This window comes from Fonsecaea erecta, assembly GCF_001651985.1.
Source record: "Fonsecaea erecta strain CBS 125763 chromosome Unknown Scaff7, whole genome shotgun sequence".
In the NCBI taxonomy this organism is placed as follows: Eukaryota; Fungi; Ascomycota; class Eurotiomycetes; order Chaetothyriales; family Herpotrichiellaceae; genus Fonsecaea; species Fonsecaea erecta.
Genome location: NW_017387250.1, coordinates 448,487 through 468,890, shown reverse-complemented (window position 1 = coordinate 468,890; position 20,404 = coordinate 448,487). Strand labels below are relative to the sequence as shown.

Below are 20,404 nucleotides of genomic sequence, written 5' to 3'. Positions count from 1 at the left end.
ACCGCACCCCTACTCTATGGCCAAGCTGCAGGCTGCCACTGTTTCTCAAATCCCCGTCAATCGCAAACGCAAACGCACTTCCAAAAATCAGGAACCACAGCCAACTGATTCTGCCGTCGTTCCCATTGTCGGGGCTACGACGGTCCCCACAAAGACCCATGATGGAGGTCCTAAGCCTAGAAGAACGAAGGGCACGGCAAAGCCCGCCCTAAGCCGAAGAAGTTCGTCCTCAAGTTTGATTGAGTCGGACATACCGTGGCCGGATCACTTCAAGTATCTATCTCAACTGCACCGCGCTTTGAATATCGTATACACATTTTGCTGCACCCGAAAGCATTTTGCCACCACATGGGACAATATCAAGAGTGCGGTGGAAGGCCACATCAAGAAGCCGTTGATCGAGGATGACGTGGCGCAGGTCAAGACCTTATTGCCCCGGGCGATCAACTTTGCGTATGTCGACGAAGAGCACCTCATGGTCACACTCATGGGCGAGGAGGATGGGGTCAAAGGCGGCAGAGCCGATCATTTTCGGTCCCTGGAAGAGGATGAGAGTGCTCCAAGAAACAAATCCGAGCCATCCAAAGAGCTTCTCTTGTTCGAGTTTGTGGATGGCGACCTGAAAAGACAGGTTGTCGATCCCAAGACAGGGCAGCCCACAAAAGCCACCCAAAAGTTACGCAACGAAGATCTCAAAATACCTGTCTTCAGTCAGAAATCGATGCTCAATCTCATTGAAAAGCGCAATGCCAAGTGCACATCTGCCATCAATGCCTTTCTCAATCAATGTGCCGACGAGCAAGTAGACCCGGTCGAAAAGATGATGGACTTAAAACAGCAGTATATGCCCTACCCTTCCACTAGTCGTCCCACAACACCCGGCCCAGATGATCGTCTGCGGAAAGCGATCCCGAAGGAGCGTAAATCAATATCGGACATTGTCAAAGAGATAAGTGAGCTCGAGTGGTATTCTGGTCAAATTGTTCCAGATGGACATCGTGTGTTCGATCCCCAGCCCGCCATATATGGTGACCTAAATTTTCAGTTGTCCCAAAACCTGGTGAATGCCCTGTATAACAGCAGAGGTATAACTCAGCTGTACTCGCACCAAGCTGAAGCCATCAACAACCTGCACGAGGGCCACAATGTAATCGTGTCCACGTCGACCAGCTCGGGAAAATCGCTAATCTATCAAATTCCTATGCTCCACGAGCTCGAAAAGGATCCGGAAAGTCGCGGGCTGTATATTTTTCCCACGAAAGCGCTTGCGCAAGACCAGCGCAGAAGCATGAAAGAGCTCCTGAAGTACATTCCAGGCTTGGAGAACACGATTGTGGAGACATTTGACGGCGATACACCCATGCGGGAGCGCAACCAGATTCGAGATGAAGGCCGTATTATCTTCACCAACCCGGACATGTTACACATTACTATTCTCCCCCAAGAGAGTGGATGGCGAGAGTTCCTTCGGAACCTGAAATACGTGGTCGTGGACGAGTTACACGTATACAACGGGTTATTTGGTGCTCATGTGGCATTCATCATGCGCAGATTGCGGCGAATATGTGCCGCGGTGGGAAACCGCAAGGTGAAGTTCATTTCGTGTTCTGCGACAGTGGCCAATCCGGAAGAGCATATGAAGACGATATTCGGCGTCGACAAAGTTAGGTTGACGGATTTTGATGGTTCTCCGTCTGGCAGGAAGGAGTTTATCTGTTGGAACACACCATACAAGGATCCGGGCGACCCGTCATCAGGCCGTGGTGATGCATTTGCAGAGACGGCGAGGTTGATCTGCAACCTCATCCTACGGGGTGTTCGAACGATTGCGTTTTGCCGCGTACGGAAGCAATGCGAGGTCCTGCTTGCGGCCGTCAAGGCCGAGTTTATCAACCTCGAGAGACCCGAGTGTGCCGCTTTGGTTATGGGCTATCGTGGAGGATACTCTGCTCAAGACCGGCGGCGAATAGAGTCGGAGATGTTTGGTGGCAAGCTCATGGGAATCATTGCTACCACTGCTCTGGAGCTGGGAGTCGACATCGGATCCCTCGATGCTGTTGTTACGATGGGTTTCCCCTACACTATTGCCAACCTGAGACAGCAGAGTGGCCGCGCCGGTCGACGGAATAGAGACTCACTCTCTGTTCTTGTTGGTGACTGTTTTGCCGTGGACCAACACTACATGCAGAACCCCGATGAGATCTTCACCAAGCCGAATTGTGAACTCCAGGTGGACCTGCAGAACGAATTGGTGGTGGAAGGGCATATACAGTGCGCCGCCTTTGAAATGCCCATCAAGGCGGATGAAGATGAGAAGTTCCTGGGCAAGATGTTGCCTGAGATATGCACGGAACGGTTGTCGTATGACCCAATGGGGTTCTATCACTGCAATGAGAGGTTTCGACCGCTGCCCTCTCGATGTGTCCCCATCAGAGATACCGAGGATAATCACTTTGCCGTCGTCGATATCACACATGGCCGCAATGTGGTTCTTGAAGAAGTCGAGGCTTCCCGAGCCTTCTTTACTTTGTATGATGGAGGCATATTCCTGCATCAGGGACGGACGTACATGGTGAAAGAGTTCTCCCCCGAACGCAAAATCGCCCGAGTCCAACTCGTCAAGGTGGACTGGACTACGCAGCAAAGAGACTACACAGACGTGGATCCGATCGAAACTGAGCAGGTCCGTCGAGTATCAGCCAACTCCCTCACCAAAGCATATTTCGGCCGTATCAAAGTGCACGCTGTGGTGTTTGGATTTTTCAAAGTCGACCAGAAGGGCCGGATTCTCGACGCCGTCGCCGTCGATAATCCACCAATTATCATCTATTCCAAAGGGCTCTGGTTGGATGTCCCGAAATACGCGCTGCAGATCCTGAAGGATAAACGTTTGAATCTTGCGGCAGGTATCCATGCAGCAGAGCATGCATTGATGTCTCTTATGCCACAGTTTGTAGTCAGCATGCCCGGCGACGTGCGAACAGAGTGCAAGAACGCGCTGAAAGAGTTTGCAAAGAAGGAGACTCAGCGGAAGAGGCCTGCGAGGTTGACCTTTTACGATGCCAAGGGCGGACCCGCGGGCTCCGGAATAGCGGCCAAGGCATTCGAATTCATCGATATCCTGCTCGAACGCGCCGTTTCACGGGTTGCGGCGTGTCACTGTCTCGAGGGCTGTACGGAATGTATTTGCGACGAGCGGTGCAAGGAGAAGAACATGGTGATGAGCAAAGCGGGCGCAGAAGTGATTCTGAAGTCCCTGCTCGGCATGGAAATCGATGTTGACGCCCTGCCCGAGGGCGACGAGGAGCGTGTTCCTGCGGGCGTGGAGACGGTGGTGTTCGCCACTGAAGTGATGGGCCGGGACGGAAGGAGGGTGTTCGAGAAGGACTTTATCAAGCAAGAAAAGAGCGATGAGGACGCTATTGTCATCAAGGATGAGCCCGAGGACTGATACTCGGAAGGTCTGATCTTGTGTATGTATATAGATGCGAACGATGATGATGATGCGATGACGCTGTGAAGTTCATGCCAGTCAGTGAATCAAGCTGTGTGATTTCAATTTGTGCCTTCATTCACGTTGCTATCAATCGAATGCCCCAATCCATCTATCTATCTGCTCCGGGTCGGAGTGGGAGCATCCAAAGCTCGCGTCGCACGCCCGACAAACTCCTCAGCCTCCCTCCTCACAGTGGCGATGTTGATGGCGCCGGTGCCATACGCCCGCGCCACGGCAGCCTGCACGTCCTCGTCCTCGGACATGATGTCGTCGGTGATGGCCGGGTCCACGGCGACCACGGAGCGCCAGTAGGCGTCGTCGCGGTCCTTGAGGGCCGGGTTGCGCACCACGGCGTTGCGCGCGATCGTGTACCCGCGCAGGTTCATCGCGGTCGTCTGCAGCGCTCGGTTGGCCTGGGCGAGCTGCTCGTCGGTCCGGCGCCGGGCGAGTTCACCGTCCAATTCGGGGCCAACGCCGGCGGCTCCCGGGAAGAGGAAGGAGAACCGTCCCGTGGCGGCGGCGTAGATGCACAGCGCCACGACCCCGTCGAACGTGCACAGACTCAGGTACCGCAGCGTGCTCGCGAGCCAGAACGTCCCCCCCGGCGCGGTCGTGCTGGTTGCCACGGGCGGTGTGTACGTCGCCGTCAGGAACAGGTCGGTGGCCGCGACGACCAGGCCCGTCAGAATCGCCGTGCGCCGCCACGTCGATGCCTCGTAGCCCGCCACGGTCTCCGAGGTCGCTAAGCCCAGGCAGCAGATGTGGAAGAGGTGTGGCAGCACGACGTTGGTCGGCAGGTGGTACAGCACGTACGACAGCGGGTCGTCCGGGTGGCAGAAGGGGCAGTCTCGCAGCGTGGAAGGCCCGAATCGCAGGTAGAGTTGACGGAGGCTGTTGATATCACAATGTGGTTAGATTCATGATCGGGTAAAAGTCCCGTTTTCCTCCACGAAATTAAGGATTTAGCAACGGTAGGGGGCGTGTTGCCATTGCGACAGAGAATGAGTGGGAGAAACGTACGCCGGAGAAGTCAATTTCGCCCGCAACGCCTCGTCGGTGGCGGTGAGGACTCGATTCTCGCGCAACAGCGCCAGCCTCTCGAAGAGCACGTCGGTCGGCACTGTCAGCCGCGACTGGGTGACCACGAACACGTTGTGGTCCGCGAGGTCACCCTTCAAGGGCCACGAGGCGTAGAGGAAGACACATATCGACGCGAACAGCACGTTCAGCCCGCGGCTGGTCCGCTTCGGGAGGGGGCGCGGCGGCGACCCGGTGCGGTAGGCGGTCTTCAGGGCGCGGTAGTAGTTGATCGCGCGAGGGAGGACGAATGTGAAGAAGAGAGGCCAGAATGGCTTGACGCTGTTGTTCTCCAACGGTTCGAGAGGGAGTTGTTATTCATCTTGACTTCTTTTCTGTGGTCTAGACGGCGAGGTGACGAGAGCTGGGAACTCCCGGCAAAGGAGGATGAAGGAATGGATGAATCAAGTCAAGGGGTAAGATGAGGAAGGCCTGGGAACTGGACTTACCTGCTCCACAGTGTCATTGCTCCGAAGAAGAATAGTCGAGCGTCTTCATACTAGGGGAAATTGGATATTGAGACAGCGGTCGTGAGTCTCTGTCGAGTTGTATGACCGACTACATCGATATATTGAGGTTTCTGGTTGTCAATATTAATGTGGTTCCAGATCGATTACGGGGTCATACGGAAAAACAATATTCCGGGTGTCGACCAGACTGTCCCTAGCACCAAGGCTTACGGAGGTCTCTTTCTTGAACTACGGGTCGGGATCGATCTACGCGAGAAGGTTGCACGATACATAGCAGAGAATACAGTAGATATATCGAGTTATTCTTCGCTTGGTGGAATGATTGACGCTGGACAAAATGCGGGAGCGCTGCCCAACTGCACAGCAACTTCAATTTCCAAACACGCTGCGCCAAATGCACCTCTGCATAAACTCCTCGCTAAGCCGTCCAAGTCGTGGTGGGCATGGGAAAGACGAGCTCTTGCACTCTTATCGAGTCGCGGTTCCAAGCAGCTCTTCCTCCCAGCCTCCGACCGGGTCATTTACTCTTCGACTCCGTTTCGGACTTTTTGGCTGCCGCTGTCGCACCTGTCAGCCAGACGTATCGCAAAACCGAAATGCCAGGTCGGTAAAAGCCCACCTTTTGCTTGTTTCTCTCGCATGATGGCCGCTTGCGCCTCTTTCGTCCGCTGAAATTCGGTGCCGGACTGTGTATTCTTCTTTTTCTGTGGCCGGATATAGAAACATTAGCCCACGTCCAAATGGCTCTCTAGCCCTTCGTGCACTCTAGAGAGATGCAATTCTGCAAGGGAGGGCCGTTCGAACCTGTCCGGACTGTTCCTTTAGGTTCTTCTCGCGAGCCTTTTCTCTCTGGTTTCCTCGAGTCATGGCTGTGCGAGGTTGGAGAGGGTCGAGTGTCTGAACGGCGGCTTGGTCCGGAGTTCGTGTGAATGAGGTCGTATCTTGTTGCTAAATATCAGTGAGGATTGTTGGCTGGGGAGAGAAAGACAAGGAGAGAGAAAGTCAGATCAGCCTCGCAGAGAGCCGCAGTTTTCGGTAAAAAGAAACCGCGCATCCGAACTGCGGTCTTATGTAAGCAGCTTAGTGCCATAGTGCCATAACAATAAGCACCGTGGCACATTTCTTTGTCTTATTTGTCTCTCTCATCTTGACTCTCTGCACTTCACGTCAGTGACCGTCCTCCTTGTCTGATCGGCGGCAGACTGCACCTAAAAAATGCGACATAAAGGCTGTGGCACACTTGAAAATGTTCTCGGCGTCAAGGGCAGCAAAAAAGGAAACAGTCCCCCAAGTGCGTTTCAGGTTCTTCCGACCCTGAACCGTCGTTCAACCACAGCCACTCTTTCTGCTCCCCTCTCCCCAGCCTGAGGAAGACATGGAATCTGTTGCAAGCTGCATGATTTTGGACCGAATCGGGCATCAGTTCACTTGTTTTCTTGGGATAACGCCACAGGTAGGAGGGTCTTCCTTTCTGAAACTGAGCTCGAAGCCTTCTCAGACGGCACACGCCCTCTGGCCAATGGACACGTCCTTCCCGTGAGTTATTCAGCCCATATACAACAGCTTCATCTCGCGCTCGCGCTTATGACAATGGCAACTCTGAGACTCTGTCTCTCTCCCTCCAAAAGGCCAATGGGTTGAAGATCAGAAGAGACTGTTAAAGTATTATTCATTTCTGCCGCTCCCTCCTCTGGTGTTGGTCACCACTCCTCTTTTTCTCATGTACATTCACTTCTATTGATGCTCTGGCTGCTCAATAGCCTGCTGCCATCCTATTGTCCTATTCATCCAAGCGTTTGAGCCAGTTAATCGAGCCTTCGAATACCAATACTTGTCTTCTTCTCCTACCCGTGATACCCCATTCTCCGCAATAATCGTCATTTCGTCCCAAAATCTACACCAAGCAATCCCAGTCGCCTTAATCAAACATTTCATCCTGCAATATGCGCTTTTTTGGCAAAACCCTGGCCGGCGCCGGCTACGTCGTGCTAAACATCATCCGAGCGATGAACATAATTGCCCTGTTAGCCGTCATTGCGGCGAGTTCGGTCATGCTGGTCAAGACCTTCATTGTGTCAAAGTTTTTCTTTTTCGACGCCTGCGAGCACGTTCTGCGCGTCGTCATGAGTGGTGAGTGTCCGCACTGCGATGTGGCTGTTGGGATAATGTGCTAAGAGGTTCCAGGATTCCTCATCCTCACCGAGCTGTCTCTGTTCAAGTCCTATATCGCCAGAAATTGGCCTCTTTTCAGCACCCGATCAAGCTTCGTCATGCTGGGGCTTGCCATGATCTTCCTGGGGAATAGTATTCTGGGGAACCTCAACAAGCAAGCCACCAGTCAGCAAAGTCTCGGTCTGCCATTCTGGCGGCTGGTGATTGCTGCAGGCATCATTGTGTTTGTGATGGGCTTTATCAACCTCTCTGCAGTGAGTGGAATCGGCCGTCAATGATTCACAGAGGCAGACTATTCTGACATCATCATCGCAGAGCTATATCTTCAGAGATACCAAAGCACATCTCACGGCTCGACAAGTCCGGTCCCACGGGGCGGTCGCATCGCACAAAGCAGATGTGGAAGCCTCTACCCCGAAACCACCGAGTCGAAAAAGCCATTATCGATCCTTTTTCCTGGGCAAGCGAGATTCCCTGCCCTCGTACTACTCCCGCAAAAATACGGACCGTGCCAACATGGCCGAGACGCCCAAGATGCACCTGGCCATATCCAGTCCTTTCCCCCAAGACCAGTCCCTGACCCGCGCCGCCCAGAGCCCCGGTGCCGCCAGCTCCAAGTACAGCCAAAGCCCCAAGAGTGAGCGATATGCTATGAGTCCTGAGCTCAACCGACCGGATTTGGCACATCATCCTGCCATGACACAAGGGCATGCCATCTAAGAAGCTGAGAAGCATGGCACACACAAGGAAATGGGGCAGAGATCAGAGCATGTGGGACATGTATGGAAAGAATACGATGATCATATGGGTCCGATCTTGATGGCATCTACACGCCTTGATTCGGCCATTTACCAGAGAGAGGGCCGACACGGATAGCCTTGCCTGCTTTTCCTTTCCTTGAACTCTGCAGCAGATACCCAGACCCAGACCGGGCAAGCAATAATCAGACAAAAATGATGAGTTACGAACACCGAACAATCCTATGTTCTTCTCTCGCCCCAAGCACCACAATTTTCTGTTTTGTGCTCTGTACTCGGTATAATAAGTCGCGGTGGAGTCAGACGGAGAGCAGAGCCGTGAAAACCGTCGGGGAACGTGTACCGTGTATCCAGCTGGTGCTTGGGCCTTGTCTCTTTCTCACACACAAACACACATCCAATCCCATCTTTCGTCTTCATCCCTCTCTCTTCGCAATTTGCCACCACCGCCTGTCTCTGGTTCTGGCTCGGGCTTTGTGCTTGTCCCATCTACCCCATCTCACCCACCCCGTGCCATCCTGGAACTCCTCCCTCCCTAAACTAACTAAGCATGCATGAAGGCATGCAGACAGGCCATGCAGATGACCCTCACCCACTCACCCTCGGAGCAAGCTCCTTTCCTCTCCACCCCCCCCCCCCTTCTTTTCCCCTTTCCGCCTCCCATGGGCCGTTTGCGTTTGCTCCTAAGCTACTATTACTCGGTACACGACAAGGTCGGTCCCTCCCTCCCTCCCTCCCCCAGCCCTGGTCCCCCCTCTACCCATGGAGCTCTCCCGATCGGGATATTTGGCTACCCAGCAAGGCAATGTGAGCTGGAGTTCATGTCCCAGCAGTGTGAAAATCGCCACTCAGGTGGGGTATTGCTGTCTACCAAGCTTTCCCTCGCTGCGAGCTATCTATGCACAATTCCCCCCTCCCTCCCTTTCTTTCTCGAGTGAAATGCATGAACAAGTTACGGGTCACGAGTACTCTGGTACCCAACCTCGAGGCAGCCGCTGTGGTGGCGAATGAGGTGCCCCTCAGACTCCCTTCCTCTAGGTTGTAAAGAAGGGGAATGACTGAGAAAGGGTGGGTTGGATATCAAGTATAGTATACGTGTTATGGATTTGTTTCTGTGTATGTCTCATCCTGGTTCTACCTGAGATTTATTCTAGCGGGGGTTTTCCATCTCTCACGAACAGTGCAGATGGGAACGGAAGTCTGTCTCAAGCACGGAGCCAGCGCAGGTGAAAGCTGAGGAGGAGGGAGGCCAAAGGCCCAGACGCCCACGAGCGACAAGAGACGAGAGACGAGAGACGAGAGACGGAGATGTTCGAGGTCCAGCTCCACATCCACCTTGTCGCCCGCTATTATCTCCCTTTCCCCCAATCATGCCCAGGCCTATTCTTATGGTCCAAGATCCACAAAGGTACGTACCACCTAGCATGGGGAGACAAGATGCAGCCCTTACTCTGGGCGAAATCCAGTAAACCTGGCGAACCCACACCCTCCCCCCCCCCAGCTCCTCCTCCATATTCTCTGGGTTCAGCTTTCCTGCACGGCCTCCTCTAGGACTTCCCGTTAGCACCTCTTGGGCATGGATGACCGTGCTTGTCGTCGTTGTTATTGGAGCGAGGAGAAAAGCAGGGCAGTCAGGTTCAGGACATTTTACCCTTCCCACCCACGTCCTTCCTTGCTTTGTCTTGCCGCCTCTCAGCCACCAAACCTCCAACCCGAAATTATACAGCTTGATCCTAATCTCATCACTCGCCTCTTTTGCGAGTGCTTTTCCTTCTCGGAACTTTGGCATATGCACGATACGACAACAAGCCACAGCACGATGTACCTCGATCCTGATCCTGGGAATGGGCAAACGCACAACTCTTTTGCCACACTCTCTTAGTGGCTCTCTTCTTACCGAGCCCTCCCTTAGGTTTGGGGGGCCCGGCGTTTGCCACCGCGATGACTACCTTCTGTACCGTAGGTACAGAAGGTCGGCAGGGTTTCCATTGTACAAGTACTTACCTCGAAGTATCTTCACCTCTAGTCTTCGAGGTACATCGTGGATCCCTTCTCGTGGTACTCCAAGACGGGGGATACTTCACAATTAAAATTCCCTCCTACCTCCCCGGTATAACCCGCCCGAAAGCCACTTCCACTCGCAAACCCATATGTACCTATGTCGGGGAGGGGACTTCGGCAATCCACCGGCTCTAGCCCCTCGCTCGTCTTTTTGAAGAATAGCTGGAGCACCGTTGGCGACGAACCCCCCTCCCCACCAACTAATTACATAGTTACTTCCTGCCCCGTTGCTGACGAGAACACGCTATCCGGGGAGGGAAAGGGGTAGGACCGCCGCAGAACACAAGCAGCCCTTGCTGCTCGGGTTCGGGAAAATGGCGAGAAAGAGCCGCATTCACCTACGTACATCCATCCCATTGTGTACTGCTACAGTACTGCTACTATTGTTACTCGTGGTACTACTAACCGGCTTCTGCATCTCCGAGGCTCGCTACTCTCCATGTATTCTTGTTGTTGGTGGTGCTATTCTGCATTTCCACAAAAGGAAAACCTAATGATAATGGGATCGTCAATATCTGAGGAGAAAGAGGACGTACATAAATAACATCATCGTCCCTGTTGAGACCCAAACACAGCCTCCCCTAAACCAATCTCCAAACCCGCAATACCAACAGACAAGGCAAGAGGGTCTATGGTCATTACTTCGTCCTTTCATTGGCAAGCATTGAGTCGCACGACCCAACCCTGGAGACCATCTGTGGTCTTTGCCGTCATCATAGGAACCGTCATCAGCGGCCGTAGCACGAGCATCATCCTAATTCATCACACACCACCATCGGGAGATGGCAAACCTCATTCCCATTCCACCAATCCACCCTGTAGTTCGCACTCGCCTCGAATTTCTCTCTCTCTCGGGCGCTGGCGTCTCAAGTAAACATCCAGCTCGTCCGCTTCCCAGAGGGACTGCGGCTCTTGCTCTTCTCCCGAACCACGTACAATTTGTCTCCCTTCTTCACGAATCCGTGGTCGTTGGGCGTGAGCGTCGTGATCGTCTTGGTCTCCTTGATGTACGGGCCCGTGATGAGTTTCCGCTCCTTGATCTTGCGCGTGTGCTCGAACAGCTCGTCCTGCAGGGAGTGATCGATGTATTTCTTGATGATGATGAATTCCTCGTCGCGCTGTGTCATTGCCACCCGTGCCGGAAAAGCACGGAAGAAGTTAGCAAGAAAGCAAACCAGGCGCAATCGGTCACACATGAACCCTTTTTTCTTCTTCTTCTTCTGTGCTCTCTCCCTCTCTACACTGGCGTCGTTGGGGGGAGAGGACAAGGCGCAGCGTGTCACTGAGAGTAAAAAGGGGGTGGTACATACCGGATCCCATTCCCAAGGCAACCCATAATGATCAAGCGTGTCCGGGAGGAGATACTTGCGGTTGACTTTGATGTAGGTCGGACGATGCAGGTCGATGGCCAGCGTTGCACGCTCGGCTTTCTTCTTGTGGAGCACTTCGTCGATGTACTCTGGACTGTAACCTGTAAATTCCCGGAAATGAGTGACACAGATTAGCCTCATGCTCAGCCCAAAATTCAACTCCATTACCGCATCATGGAACCGGTCCCCCCTCCTCAAAGGAATGGCCTTTACGTCCTAGAACCACCCGCAAGTCTCGTAGAGATATTTGCAAAGGTAGGGACGGACTAATAGTAGACGTAATTGTAGCGATAGGGTCTGCGCATACCAGCATTCATGAACTTCTCCTTGACCTTGCGCTCAAACTCTTCCTCCTCGGCCTTCTTCTTCTCCTTCTCCTTCTGCTGACGCTCCTCTTCGTCCCGGAGAATCTTCTTCCTCAGCTCGTCTCGCTCCTTTGCCTTGCGCTCTTCCTCGAGCTTGGCTTCATAGAGGATGGCCTCACGCTCCTTCTTCCTGCGGATCGCCTCTTCCTCTTCCTCCAGCTTCCATCGTCTCTTTTCTTCTTCGCGGTCTCTCTTTATCCGATCTTGGATCCGCTTCTCCTCCTCCTCTCGGTGGGACATGCGGGCGAAGTCGAGCTCTTTCCGGAATTTGTAAGGTAGATCGTCTTCTTCGATTGGTTGTTTCTTTGGCGGCTTGTGGCTGGAGGGACGGCGGTGTCGAGATCTGGAACGGTCACTGGAGCAGCTGGAACTGGAGGATCCGTCGCGATAACGGTGGTGACGGTAGTCGCGGTGGCGGCTGCGACTTCGACTGTGGTCGCGGTCACGGTCATTTCGCTCGGTGAGGGCACCTGCTCCTATATTGACAATCGTAGGTGCCACACCGGCGCCTTGACTGGAAGCACGAGGGCGGTTTTGTGGCACCTCAAGGAAATTGTTGACCTCGATAGGCGGTTCGTAGGCACGGCGACCTCGTCCTCCATATTCACTGCCTGCAATGCTGTGCACTGGCATCAACACATATTCCCCAGAGCCTGACGAGCGTCGGGAGTAGGCCATGATGTTGTCGATGGTGGTGGGCGTACCCCTCCAACTAGCGCACTCTCTCAGCCCTGGCAGACAAGGGACGGATCAAATCCTCGGGGGCGGTGGCGGTGGGGTAAACGGCGCGGATTGCGATGGATCTCTGGGGAAGGAGTCAAACGGTCACAACGGTCGTATGTAAGGGAGAATTGGTAACACCCAAGTGGTCAAAACTGTCGATCTTTGTCACCGAGAGAAAAAGTGAAAGAGAAAACCAGTCACGGCGATTCAGCTCTTGTGGTGGGGAGCCTGCTTGCTTTTATCGTTTTCGTGCTGCAGGCCAGCCGCCAATTTGAGCCTGGATCGCACCCACAAAACCAAGCTTGGGGGCCAGAGAGAGACTAAAAAGGTCGAACTGTCATGTATGGTATGCTGGCCATAGCTGAGTCAATCCAGAACCCTACCGACCCAATGATCGCTTGTCAAACGAGATTTGGCACTTCCGTCCTGAAACCAATCATGAGGTCGTACCACATGCCCTTTGGTATGCGATAGTCGGGGAGTTGTTTGAGAATTCTCCTGGGACCGGGGGCCCTCAAGATGGCTACATCTGGCGATCGGAAACAGGGGCCACGTAACTATTATTAAGTCTATGAAAATGTAGCCAAATTTCGTGCCAGTTTCAACCCCGAGACCGAGCGGGTAATGAGCTGTTGTGTGGTCTGCGGGCCTACTTCGTCTGGAGGCCTGAACGTCCGTCTCGGTCAAGCATGCCGTCATTCGATGTGCTTAGTTCTCATACAGAAGGTGAACTTTTGCTGGCGTTATGAGGCCCTAAGGGCGTCCGACAGTCCCCGTGACACACCGAAATTCGTATTTGACTCCCCACAATTGTGTCAAAAGTTGCCAGCTACTGCGGCCTGATGCAAGCTCAGGTGTATTAGCTGGACATAACGGTCATCTCCCGTTTGCCCAGCGATCTTTCTCCTCTGTTGGGTCAGCGAAGTGCTTGTAAACCATGGCCATTTCTAAGGATCCTGGAAAAGAACCGCTTATTCGAGACAGATTCATGTCTCCGCAGATAAGACGTCCATATCCAGGTAGTGGCCATATTCATTTAGAGGCGTGATTTTGAGTCGAAACTCCGGCGCCAGAATTTCTCTGCCTGTGTTTTCGTGGGATTTTTGGTTCTTGCTGCGACATCTGAGCGGTATAAGTAATGGATGCAGTTGGATCCAATGCTTGACCTTCCATGGGTATGTGGGTAGCACAATCTCATCTCGGCATGTACGCTTGGTAAAACAGATGAGTTGGCTGAAACCACGTGTTTGCAGAGGTGTTTATTGAAGTAGGCCCCATCACTGCCGACCACCAGTCTGCAAGATCTTCTCAATGTGCTGCCGACTGTTCTTATACGTCGTCTCCTGGTAATGCAGCCTCTTCTCCAACTCCGTGATATCCTTGCTGAGGGCGGTTGCCTCAGACGCCAGACGCTTGTTCAAAGTCGATGGGGCAACAGCAATGAACCTGAGACGGAAGTGTCAGAGATCCCGCAGGCTTTCGGGGGGGAGGTTGCGTACATTTTTCCGACACCTTCGTAGACATTGGTGTCAGGGGACAGGGATTTCAGCTCATTGGACGTCAGTTGATTCAGTCGGGCATCTCGCCGTTTGGCACTGAGTTCTGCCTGCGTTTGCGTGATTTTCTGTTGGGAGAGCAGCGCTTGAGTCTCGACTTCTTGAAGCAACTGCAAGTGGTCAGCGGAAAAGGATGGTCCGTCGGCAATGAGAGCATACCTTTTGCAATGCAGCATTGGGGATGGCCATCTTGAACGATCACTGTGTGCAAGCTAGGTTCGAAGATGAAGTGCAGTTTTTGAGCCTCAGTTCAACTAACTTAGAGGATCCCAACTTCCGCGCCCAGAAGTACGTACCTAGGGAAGCTTGACTACGGGCGCCCGCGCTACAGGGGGTATGAGGGGTAACCGCCGAGGGGCTGCTTGGTTCTCTTTTAGGCTTCGGACTTCCGAATTTTAGGTGGAAGGGGCTGACCAGGATTATCGTCGGAGGTGTTGCCCCGTTCCAGGCTTGAACTTCCAGGTACTCCTTCACGTGTCAGGGCAAAGCAAATGATCTGCCTAAGGCTTCCCCCCTTGAGCCCTTCAGCTGCCCCTAGCCACTGCTACATTAGGCCAGGCGACGTCATTTGAGTGTCATTTGCCCGCCCACGCGATAAACTTGTTTATCGCCGCTGCTCCACTGCGAAACATTTTTGTGCGTTCGGAGCCCTCGCTGTGCTCAACTGTCGAAACCCACCTCTTCCATCCGCATCCGTAGCCACCGACCCTTAGTACGGAGTGGTCTGGCAAGAGTCTGTGTCTCTTAAACCTCTGGGGAGTACCTTCGGGTCACTATGCCATCACATTAATCCCAAGCCCAGAGATCACCGACAATCTCTACAGCATTCCTGCGTTGCCAGAATGCCCGCATGGCTTCCCTCCATTCCATATCCCCCGCCAGGCCAGCCGGGGTACTGGCATCCCGTTACGAGCACTCTACAGTGGTGTGAAGAGGTATGACAGATTATATCCTCGAGCAGGAAACACCAAGTTGTCCAGGCTGACACGAGCAGGACTACTATGCCACGTACTACTCTGCCGAGATCATCAACACTCTGACCAACCTCATGTTCATTTACCTGGCATACAAGGGTGTTCAAAGCTGCAGGAAACATGGCCATGATACTGTATTTGAAGTGGCGTATTTTGGATATTTCCTGGTTGGTTTCGGAAGCTTCATGTTCCACACTACGTTGAAATGTGAGTCCCTGCTACGCATCCGTCAAGTATATTCGCTTTTCGACCAGTGGAACTGACGCAAAATACGCCTCCAGATCCGTGGCAGCTGGTCGACGAACTCAACATGATCTACACGACCTGTCTCATGGCATTTGCCTCTCTATCCTACGCACAACCCAAAAAGACACAAATCTATCTCGGCGTCTTCTTAGTGCTATTCTGCGCCTTCATTACGGCTTACTACCACTACCTTCAAGACCCCGCTTTCCACCAGATCGTCTACGCCCTTTTGACAGTTTTTATCGTCGTCCGCAGCGTCTATAGCATGGAAACAAGCCTGCGACCTTCCTTGCGGAAGTCGGAAGAAAAACACCGTCTGGAACGAGAAAAGCTAGGCCTGCCGGTTGACGTCTCGAGAGAACAACAAGAATATGAGAATAAGAGAGACCTAGACATATTGAGGACCATGTGGTGTCTTGTGGCATTCGGGGTGAGCATCTTCCTCGGCGGTTTCTACATCTGGAATTTGGACAACCAGTATTGTTCCACGCTGATCCGCTGGAGGCGGAGCATCGGCATGCCATGGGGTTTCTTACTCGAGGGACATGGCTGGTGGCATCTCATGACCGGAATCGGCGCTTATTGCTACATTGTGTGGGGCATACACCTACGACACATTTTGAACGGAGACCAAGAGCACTTCCAGATGGTGTGGCCCAGCATCTTCACCCTGCCAGAGATCGTGCGAGTATCAGATCCGCCGAGGGAAAAGACGAGGCAGGCAAATGGGGTCGTTGCTACGCCTGGGAGTGCCAATGGAAGTGCCCACGCGACCGCCAATGGAAGCACAAATGGACATATCAAAAAGAGAAAATGAGGTGTGCGAACATACTACGACATGAAATGGACAACTTAGTTGGCTTAGACTCTGAAACGGATGAGACGGACCTCGTCCCACCTGTCTTCCCCCATTCCTCGCTCTCCTCGATATTGAAGTGCCGATGGCGTGTGTATCCTTCTTACTGGGTCAGTCGACCGGGATTCTCGGAAGCGTCTTGGTAAACACGTAAGACACCTCGAGCTCATGTTACATAGGTACCTGTGTCTGGGGCCGCACGACATGGCACGACCAACGTACGTCACCGATAATCAAATCTCGAGCGATGAAGGCGGAACCTCCAGGCCTCCCTCGCGGCGCCCCTCCCCCCTCCCGGGGCTTTAGACACAGTCACCGGGCGATCCGAGTCTTCTCCGGACGAACCGAAGCCGGCGCGAGGCTGCAGGTTTTGACGTCCTAGTATCCTAGTGTGTCTGGACGGACGGGAATACTTGTGTATGAATATCACGCAGGCATGAGAGGTATTTCCCTCGGCAGGCTGGGATATAATGCAATGAGGTGATAGTAAGCTGCGCGGAAGATTTAGTTGCGGGAGAGAGGAGACGGGGACACTGTAAATCCTTGCAGCCTTGCGGTCGGTGAGTAGAGAACATGGGTTTTAGATCACAAGCACAGCCAAGCAAGACTCTCTCTTTCTCTCTTTTCCTCTTCGCGTACATGAAGGTTGACAAAGGAAGCTTTCGTAAAGCCGTAGAAGACGCCATTCCGAGATACCGCTTAGGGCAACGTTCCAGTCTGCCATTTAATTTGTTTCTTGGAATTTCATTCCATTCCCAGTGCAACTTGAGTGGCCCCGTCTCAGTCTGCCCTGCTATGTTCAAAACAAGGAGGGGTTGAATACAAAACGAAGTCTCTCAAGAGAGTTCGATTTGACTGCACCTGAGCATATTGGTTTTGTCTGTCCCTTCTCAAGAGAAAACCCGGCCGAGATTCCAGAAATTTAAGCCTGTTGGTAGATCCCTCATACGAAATGGTAACTGGTGGCGAAACACAAAGTCCCAACGCTCGCATCTCCGGAGACCAAAATACCTCAATTGCCGGAAAGGCCGCGTGCATTGGAACCAGGTCATAGAGTCCAACTCACCCATCCGAGATATCGTCTGGCGTTCTTAGAAAGCCCTCGCGTATACCGCAATTGAGAGCTGGGATTTGCCTCAGAGGCCCACGCTCTGCCCGTAGCATGGCACACGGTTGGACTCCATATTGCCGATGCCGGTGATCGCAGAGCCGCAGCAACAATCAGCCCTGTTCGAAGGTTGAGTGCTGACCGTGACGAGAAAGTTTGGGAAGCATGAAGGAGGAAGACGGAGAGTCAAACTCTATGGATGGCTTGGCGCGTTTGGCGCGTTTTGGCTCCTCCTGCAGCCTGCTTCTCTTGATACACATTAAACACGTCGTGGACCTGTTGATGGAATTGAATCCCTGGGCTTAGACTGACTGGTGCTTCATGACCATGGCTGGGCCTCCGCCAAATCCAACCACGACCTCAAACTTTCTCTCCACACGCTGTGCACTTCTCGACGCTCTCACTTCTTTCCTGACGGTTGCAACCCACCACATCCTCTATCTACGCCGCCTTTACCCTCCAATTTCCTTTCTCTCCGCCAGGGCATACAACTATCCCGTTCGTCAAAATCGTCATCCGGCAGTCTGCGTGTGGGTCAACGATGCCGTCTCCGCAATCCGTGACCAACTCGCCAAGAACACTGTCGAGAAGGTTTTGCTATGCATCTATGAATGTGATGGCAACCGTGTGCTCGAACGGTGGACATTTGATCTGCGATCCTTTCCTTCCGTTGTCGGTGGTGATGTCGAAATCCCGTTCGAGTCCACTCCGTCAGACGATGGCGACCTGCTGAATAACCAAGTCAACCTGGCAGATCTGGAGGCTAACTTCCGTGCCACCTTGTCCCGGATTAGCACATCGGCAGCCCGGCTCAGGCCGCTCCCAGAGGGACCTGGCGCCCCGGAATGCAGTTTCACGTTGGCTATCGAGGTCAAGGAGAGGGCTGATCGACCAGTGGGCCGAATTGAAAAGGAAGAGCGGAAGTGGATTGCCGCGGAACCACAGCCCAATCCATCATCATCGACCCCAGTACCGCAAGGAGATGATAAAGCATCAACATCTATTTCTGCACGAACACATCCAGTCCGTCGTGTCGAGGCAGGAGAGCTGCAAATGGAAGTCTGGGTTGAAGAAGCCGCAGCTAAATTTGAGTTCACCCTTCCATTAGCCACGTCTGGGTCGTCTTTACCTCCCGAACAAAGAGCAGCAAACATGTCCTACGGTGCTGGAAAAGAGAAGTTCGATCCGGAAAACATGTATACATATGATCTCGAGCCGCCGGACGTAAATCGCAAGCCACAAGGTGGAGCCATGACAGACTATCAGCGAGGATGAAATGTTTACTCGGAGAAGACAGCGCGTCGCCCGCCTTTCCTTACCGCCTCACGTGCGTTGTCAACGGCGTCGCGGCATAACACCTCGTGCCCGCGACCGGTTGGACAGTGGAACAGCTTCGACTGTTGTATCCACCACGTTGTCTCTTCTTGACGCCGCCGCCGGAGTTCCGCCTCATGAGCTTTCTTCACTTCGAAGTTCACCTCTGGAGAGTGACCTCCAACACCAGAATGGAGCTTTTCAGCCCGCTCTGGATCACGAGGAGAGAGACAGTCGTATCATCTTGGGTGGACAAACCACGCCGTGAAAACAAGCTTCCAACCTTGCACTGGGTCACAAGAACGATGCCGTTTGCTTCGGCTACAAAGATTTTGTTTACATATCTTTGTTGTGATATAAAGCTTTCGACAAGGCGCCACGACAAAAAGCAGCTCCTTTTTTGTCACTATAGATGATATTACTATACTTCTACTGCCCTGTGGATGTGAATGGCCCTTTGTCTGCCGTCGCGGGCTTTATATATCTCTTTCAAAGGTATGTTTCCATCCTTCCTCCATCCTCGAAGACAAACATTCTCGAGATCATCTTTACACACTTTCAAAGCCAATACACAACTTATCATTGCCACCGAATCTGCCGGCGGCGCTACGATCAGACTTTACAATCCGTCCACCACACTTCCGGACGCGATGTGGCCTGTTGCACTTGGCTTTGCGGGACTCTTCGGAGTTTCTCAGGCTTCGCGATATCAAATCTCCAAGAATTACTCCGGTCCAGACTTCTTCGATCAATTTGACTTCTTCTCAGACCCGGATCCGACGCATGGTTTCGTGAAGTATCAAGACTTGGCTGGAGCTAATAGTACTGGACTTGCAGGCTTCGCATCCAACGACGTTTTCCAGAATATGATCTATCTCGGGGTCGACTCGTCCAACGTGGCTCCGAGTGGCAGGCAGTCCACACGCATTCAGTCGAAAGATGTCTTCAACCAATCGTTGCATATCGCCGACATCATGCATATGCCTGGAGGTATCTGTGGATCATGGCCGGCATACTGGCTGGTCGGGCCACAGTGGCCTGACGATGGGGAGATCGACATCATGGAAGGGATTTCGCTCCAGCCCGTCAACAAGATGGTCCTTCACACGAAAGCGCACGTGACCATGTCCAACATCTCGGATCCAAGCGTGGCGAATGCTACTCACATGCAGATGCGAGGCACATTTACCAGCCTCGATTGCAGTGCTGAAATTTCTGGAGATCCGGGTTGTGCGGCGTCAGGCGCCAACAATTCCTTCGGGACAGCATTCAACGATAACGGCGGAGGTGTTCTGGCAACCGAGTATGGCCCGCAGTGGATATCCATCTGGAACTTTGCGCGAAGTGAGATTCCTTCAGACGCTTTCAGTGGCAGTCCCGACCCGGAGACATGGAGGGCCCCTGACGCTCATTTCATGGCCGCAGACGGTAGCCTGCTGTCTGAATACTTCTCGAACCTGATGGTTGTCATCAACACTGCTCTGTGCGGCGACTGGACTGATGGGGACTGGGCGAGCTCTGAATGTGCCTCGTTGGCTCCAACTTGCCAAGATTATGTGGCCAACAACCCACAAGCCTTTAAAGATGCTTACTGGCTCATTGGAGGCATTCAAGTCTATGAGCCTGTGATCGGTGGATCAAATATCACGGATGGCCTGTATGCGAGTGCAAAACATCGTGGTCATGTGCCACGTGCACCAACTGGCCGCCCATAGCGAGGCCTCGAGAACTGAAAGAGGAGCATGCTCTTGGTGAGATACAGAACCGAATCGAATCGGGACAATCTACTGCGCAAGGCTTCGGCGGAGACTTACTGGCAACACCCGCGCCTTCATAGCCACGGAAAGAAGGAGGAGAA

The 20,404-nt window shown here is 53.1% G+C and overlaps 9 protein-coding genes across 9 annotated transcripts; 5 read left to right on the top strand and 4 right to left on the bottom strand.

Annotated features, from left to right (window-relative positions):
* Nucleotides 1-16: 16 nt before the first annotated feature.
* AYL99_08022 (hypothetical protein) lies at nt 17-3,451 on the top strand (the record flags this gene model as incomplete). The annotated part of the gene is made up of 1 exon (XM_018839530.1): nt 17-3,451. The coding sequence occupies one exon, from the start codon at nt 17-19 to the stop codon at nt 3,449-3,451; it is 3,435 nt and encodes a 1,144-aa protein (XP_018690651.1).
* A 158-nt stretch (nt 3,452-3,609) lies between these two features.
* AYL99_08021 (hypothetical protein) lies at nt 3,610-5,039 on the bottom strand (the record flags this gene model as incomplete). Its single annotated transcript, XM_018839529.1, has 3 exons — nt 3,610-4,387; nt 4,517-4,855; nt 5,023-5,039. 3 exons carry the CDS (start codon nt 5,037-5,039, stop codon nt 3,610-3,612), a joined length of 1,134 nt encoding a protein of 377 aa, XP_018690650.1.
* Nucleotides 5,040-6,986: 1,947 nt separating this feature from the next.
* On the top strand, nt 6,987-7,935 carry AYL99_08020 (hypothetical protein; the record flags this gene model as incomplete). Its single annotated transcript, XM_018839528.1, has 3 exons — nt 6,987-7,173; nt 7,228-7,469; nt 7,531-7,935. The coding sequence occupies 3 exons, from the start codon at nt 6,987-6,989 to the stop codon at nt 7,933-7,935; spliced, it is 834 nt and encodes a 277-aa protein (XP_018690649.1).
* Nucleotides 7,936-10,900: 2,965 nt separating this feature from the next.
* Nucleotides 10,901-11,569, bottom strand: AYL99_08019 (hypothetical protein; the record flags this gene model as incomplete). The annotated part of the gene is made up of 2 exons (XM_018839527.1): nt 10,901-11,152; nt 11,345-11,569. 2 exons carry the CDS (start codon nt 11,567-11,569, stop codon nt 10,901-10,903), a joined length of 477 nt encoding a protein of 158 aa, XP_018690648.1.
* A 101-nt stretch (nt 11,570-11,670) lies between these two features.
* Nucleotides 11,671-12,447, bottom strand: AYL99_08018 (hypothetical protein; the record flags this gene model as incomplete). The annotated part of the gene is made up of 1 exon (XM_018839526.1): nt 11,671-12,447. One exon carries the CDS (start codon nt 12,445-12,447, stop codon nt 11,671-11,673), a length of 777 nt encoding a protein of 258 aa, XP_018690647.1.
* A 1,322-nt stretch (nt 12,448-13,769) lies between these two features.
* AYL99_08017 (hypothetical protein) lies at nt 13,770-14,237 on the bottom strand (the record flags this gene model as incomplete). Its single annotated transcript, XM_018839525.1, has 3 exons — nt 13,770-13,938; nt 13,992-14,158; nt 14,208-14,237. 3 exons carry the CDS (start codon nt 14,235-14,237, stop codon nt 13,770-13,772), a joined length of 366 nt encoding a protein of 121 aa, XP_018690646.1.
* A 653-nt stretch (nt 14,238-14,890) lies between these two features.
* On the top strand, nt 14,891-16,085 carry AYL99_08016 (hypothetical protein; the record flags this gene model as incomplete). Its single annotated transcript, XM_018839524.1, has 3 exons — nt 14,891-14,983; nt 15,043-15,229; nt 15,304-16,085. 3 exons carry the CDS (start codon nt 14,891-14,893, stop codon nt 16,083-16,085), a joined length of 1,062 nt encoding a protein of 353 aa, XP_018690645.1.
* Nucleotides 16,086-17,559: 1,474 nt separating this feature from the next.
* On the top strand, nt 17,560-18,507 carry AYL99_08015 (hypothetical protein; the record flags this gene model as incomplete). The annotated part of the gene is made up of 1 exon (XM_018839523.1): nt 17,560-18,507. The coding sequence occupies one exon, from the start codon at nt 17,560-17,562 to the stop codon at nt 18,505-18,507; it is 948 nt and encodes a 315-aa protein (XP_018690644.1).
* A 536-nt stretch (nt 18,508-19,043) lies between these two features.
* Nucleotides 19,044-20,261, top strand: AYL99_08014 (hypothetical protein; the record flags this gene model as incomplete). Its single annotated transcript, XM_018839522.1, has 1 exon — nt 19,044-20,261. The coding sequence occupies one exon, from the start codon at nt 19,044-19,046 to the stop codon at nt 20,259-20,261; it is 1,218 nt and encodes a 405-aa protein (XP_018690643.1).
* Nucleotides 20,262-20,404: the final 143 nt, after the last annotated feature.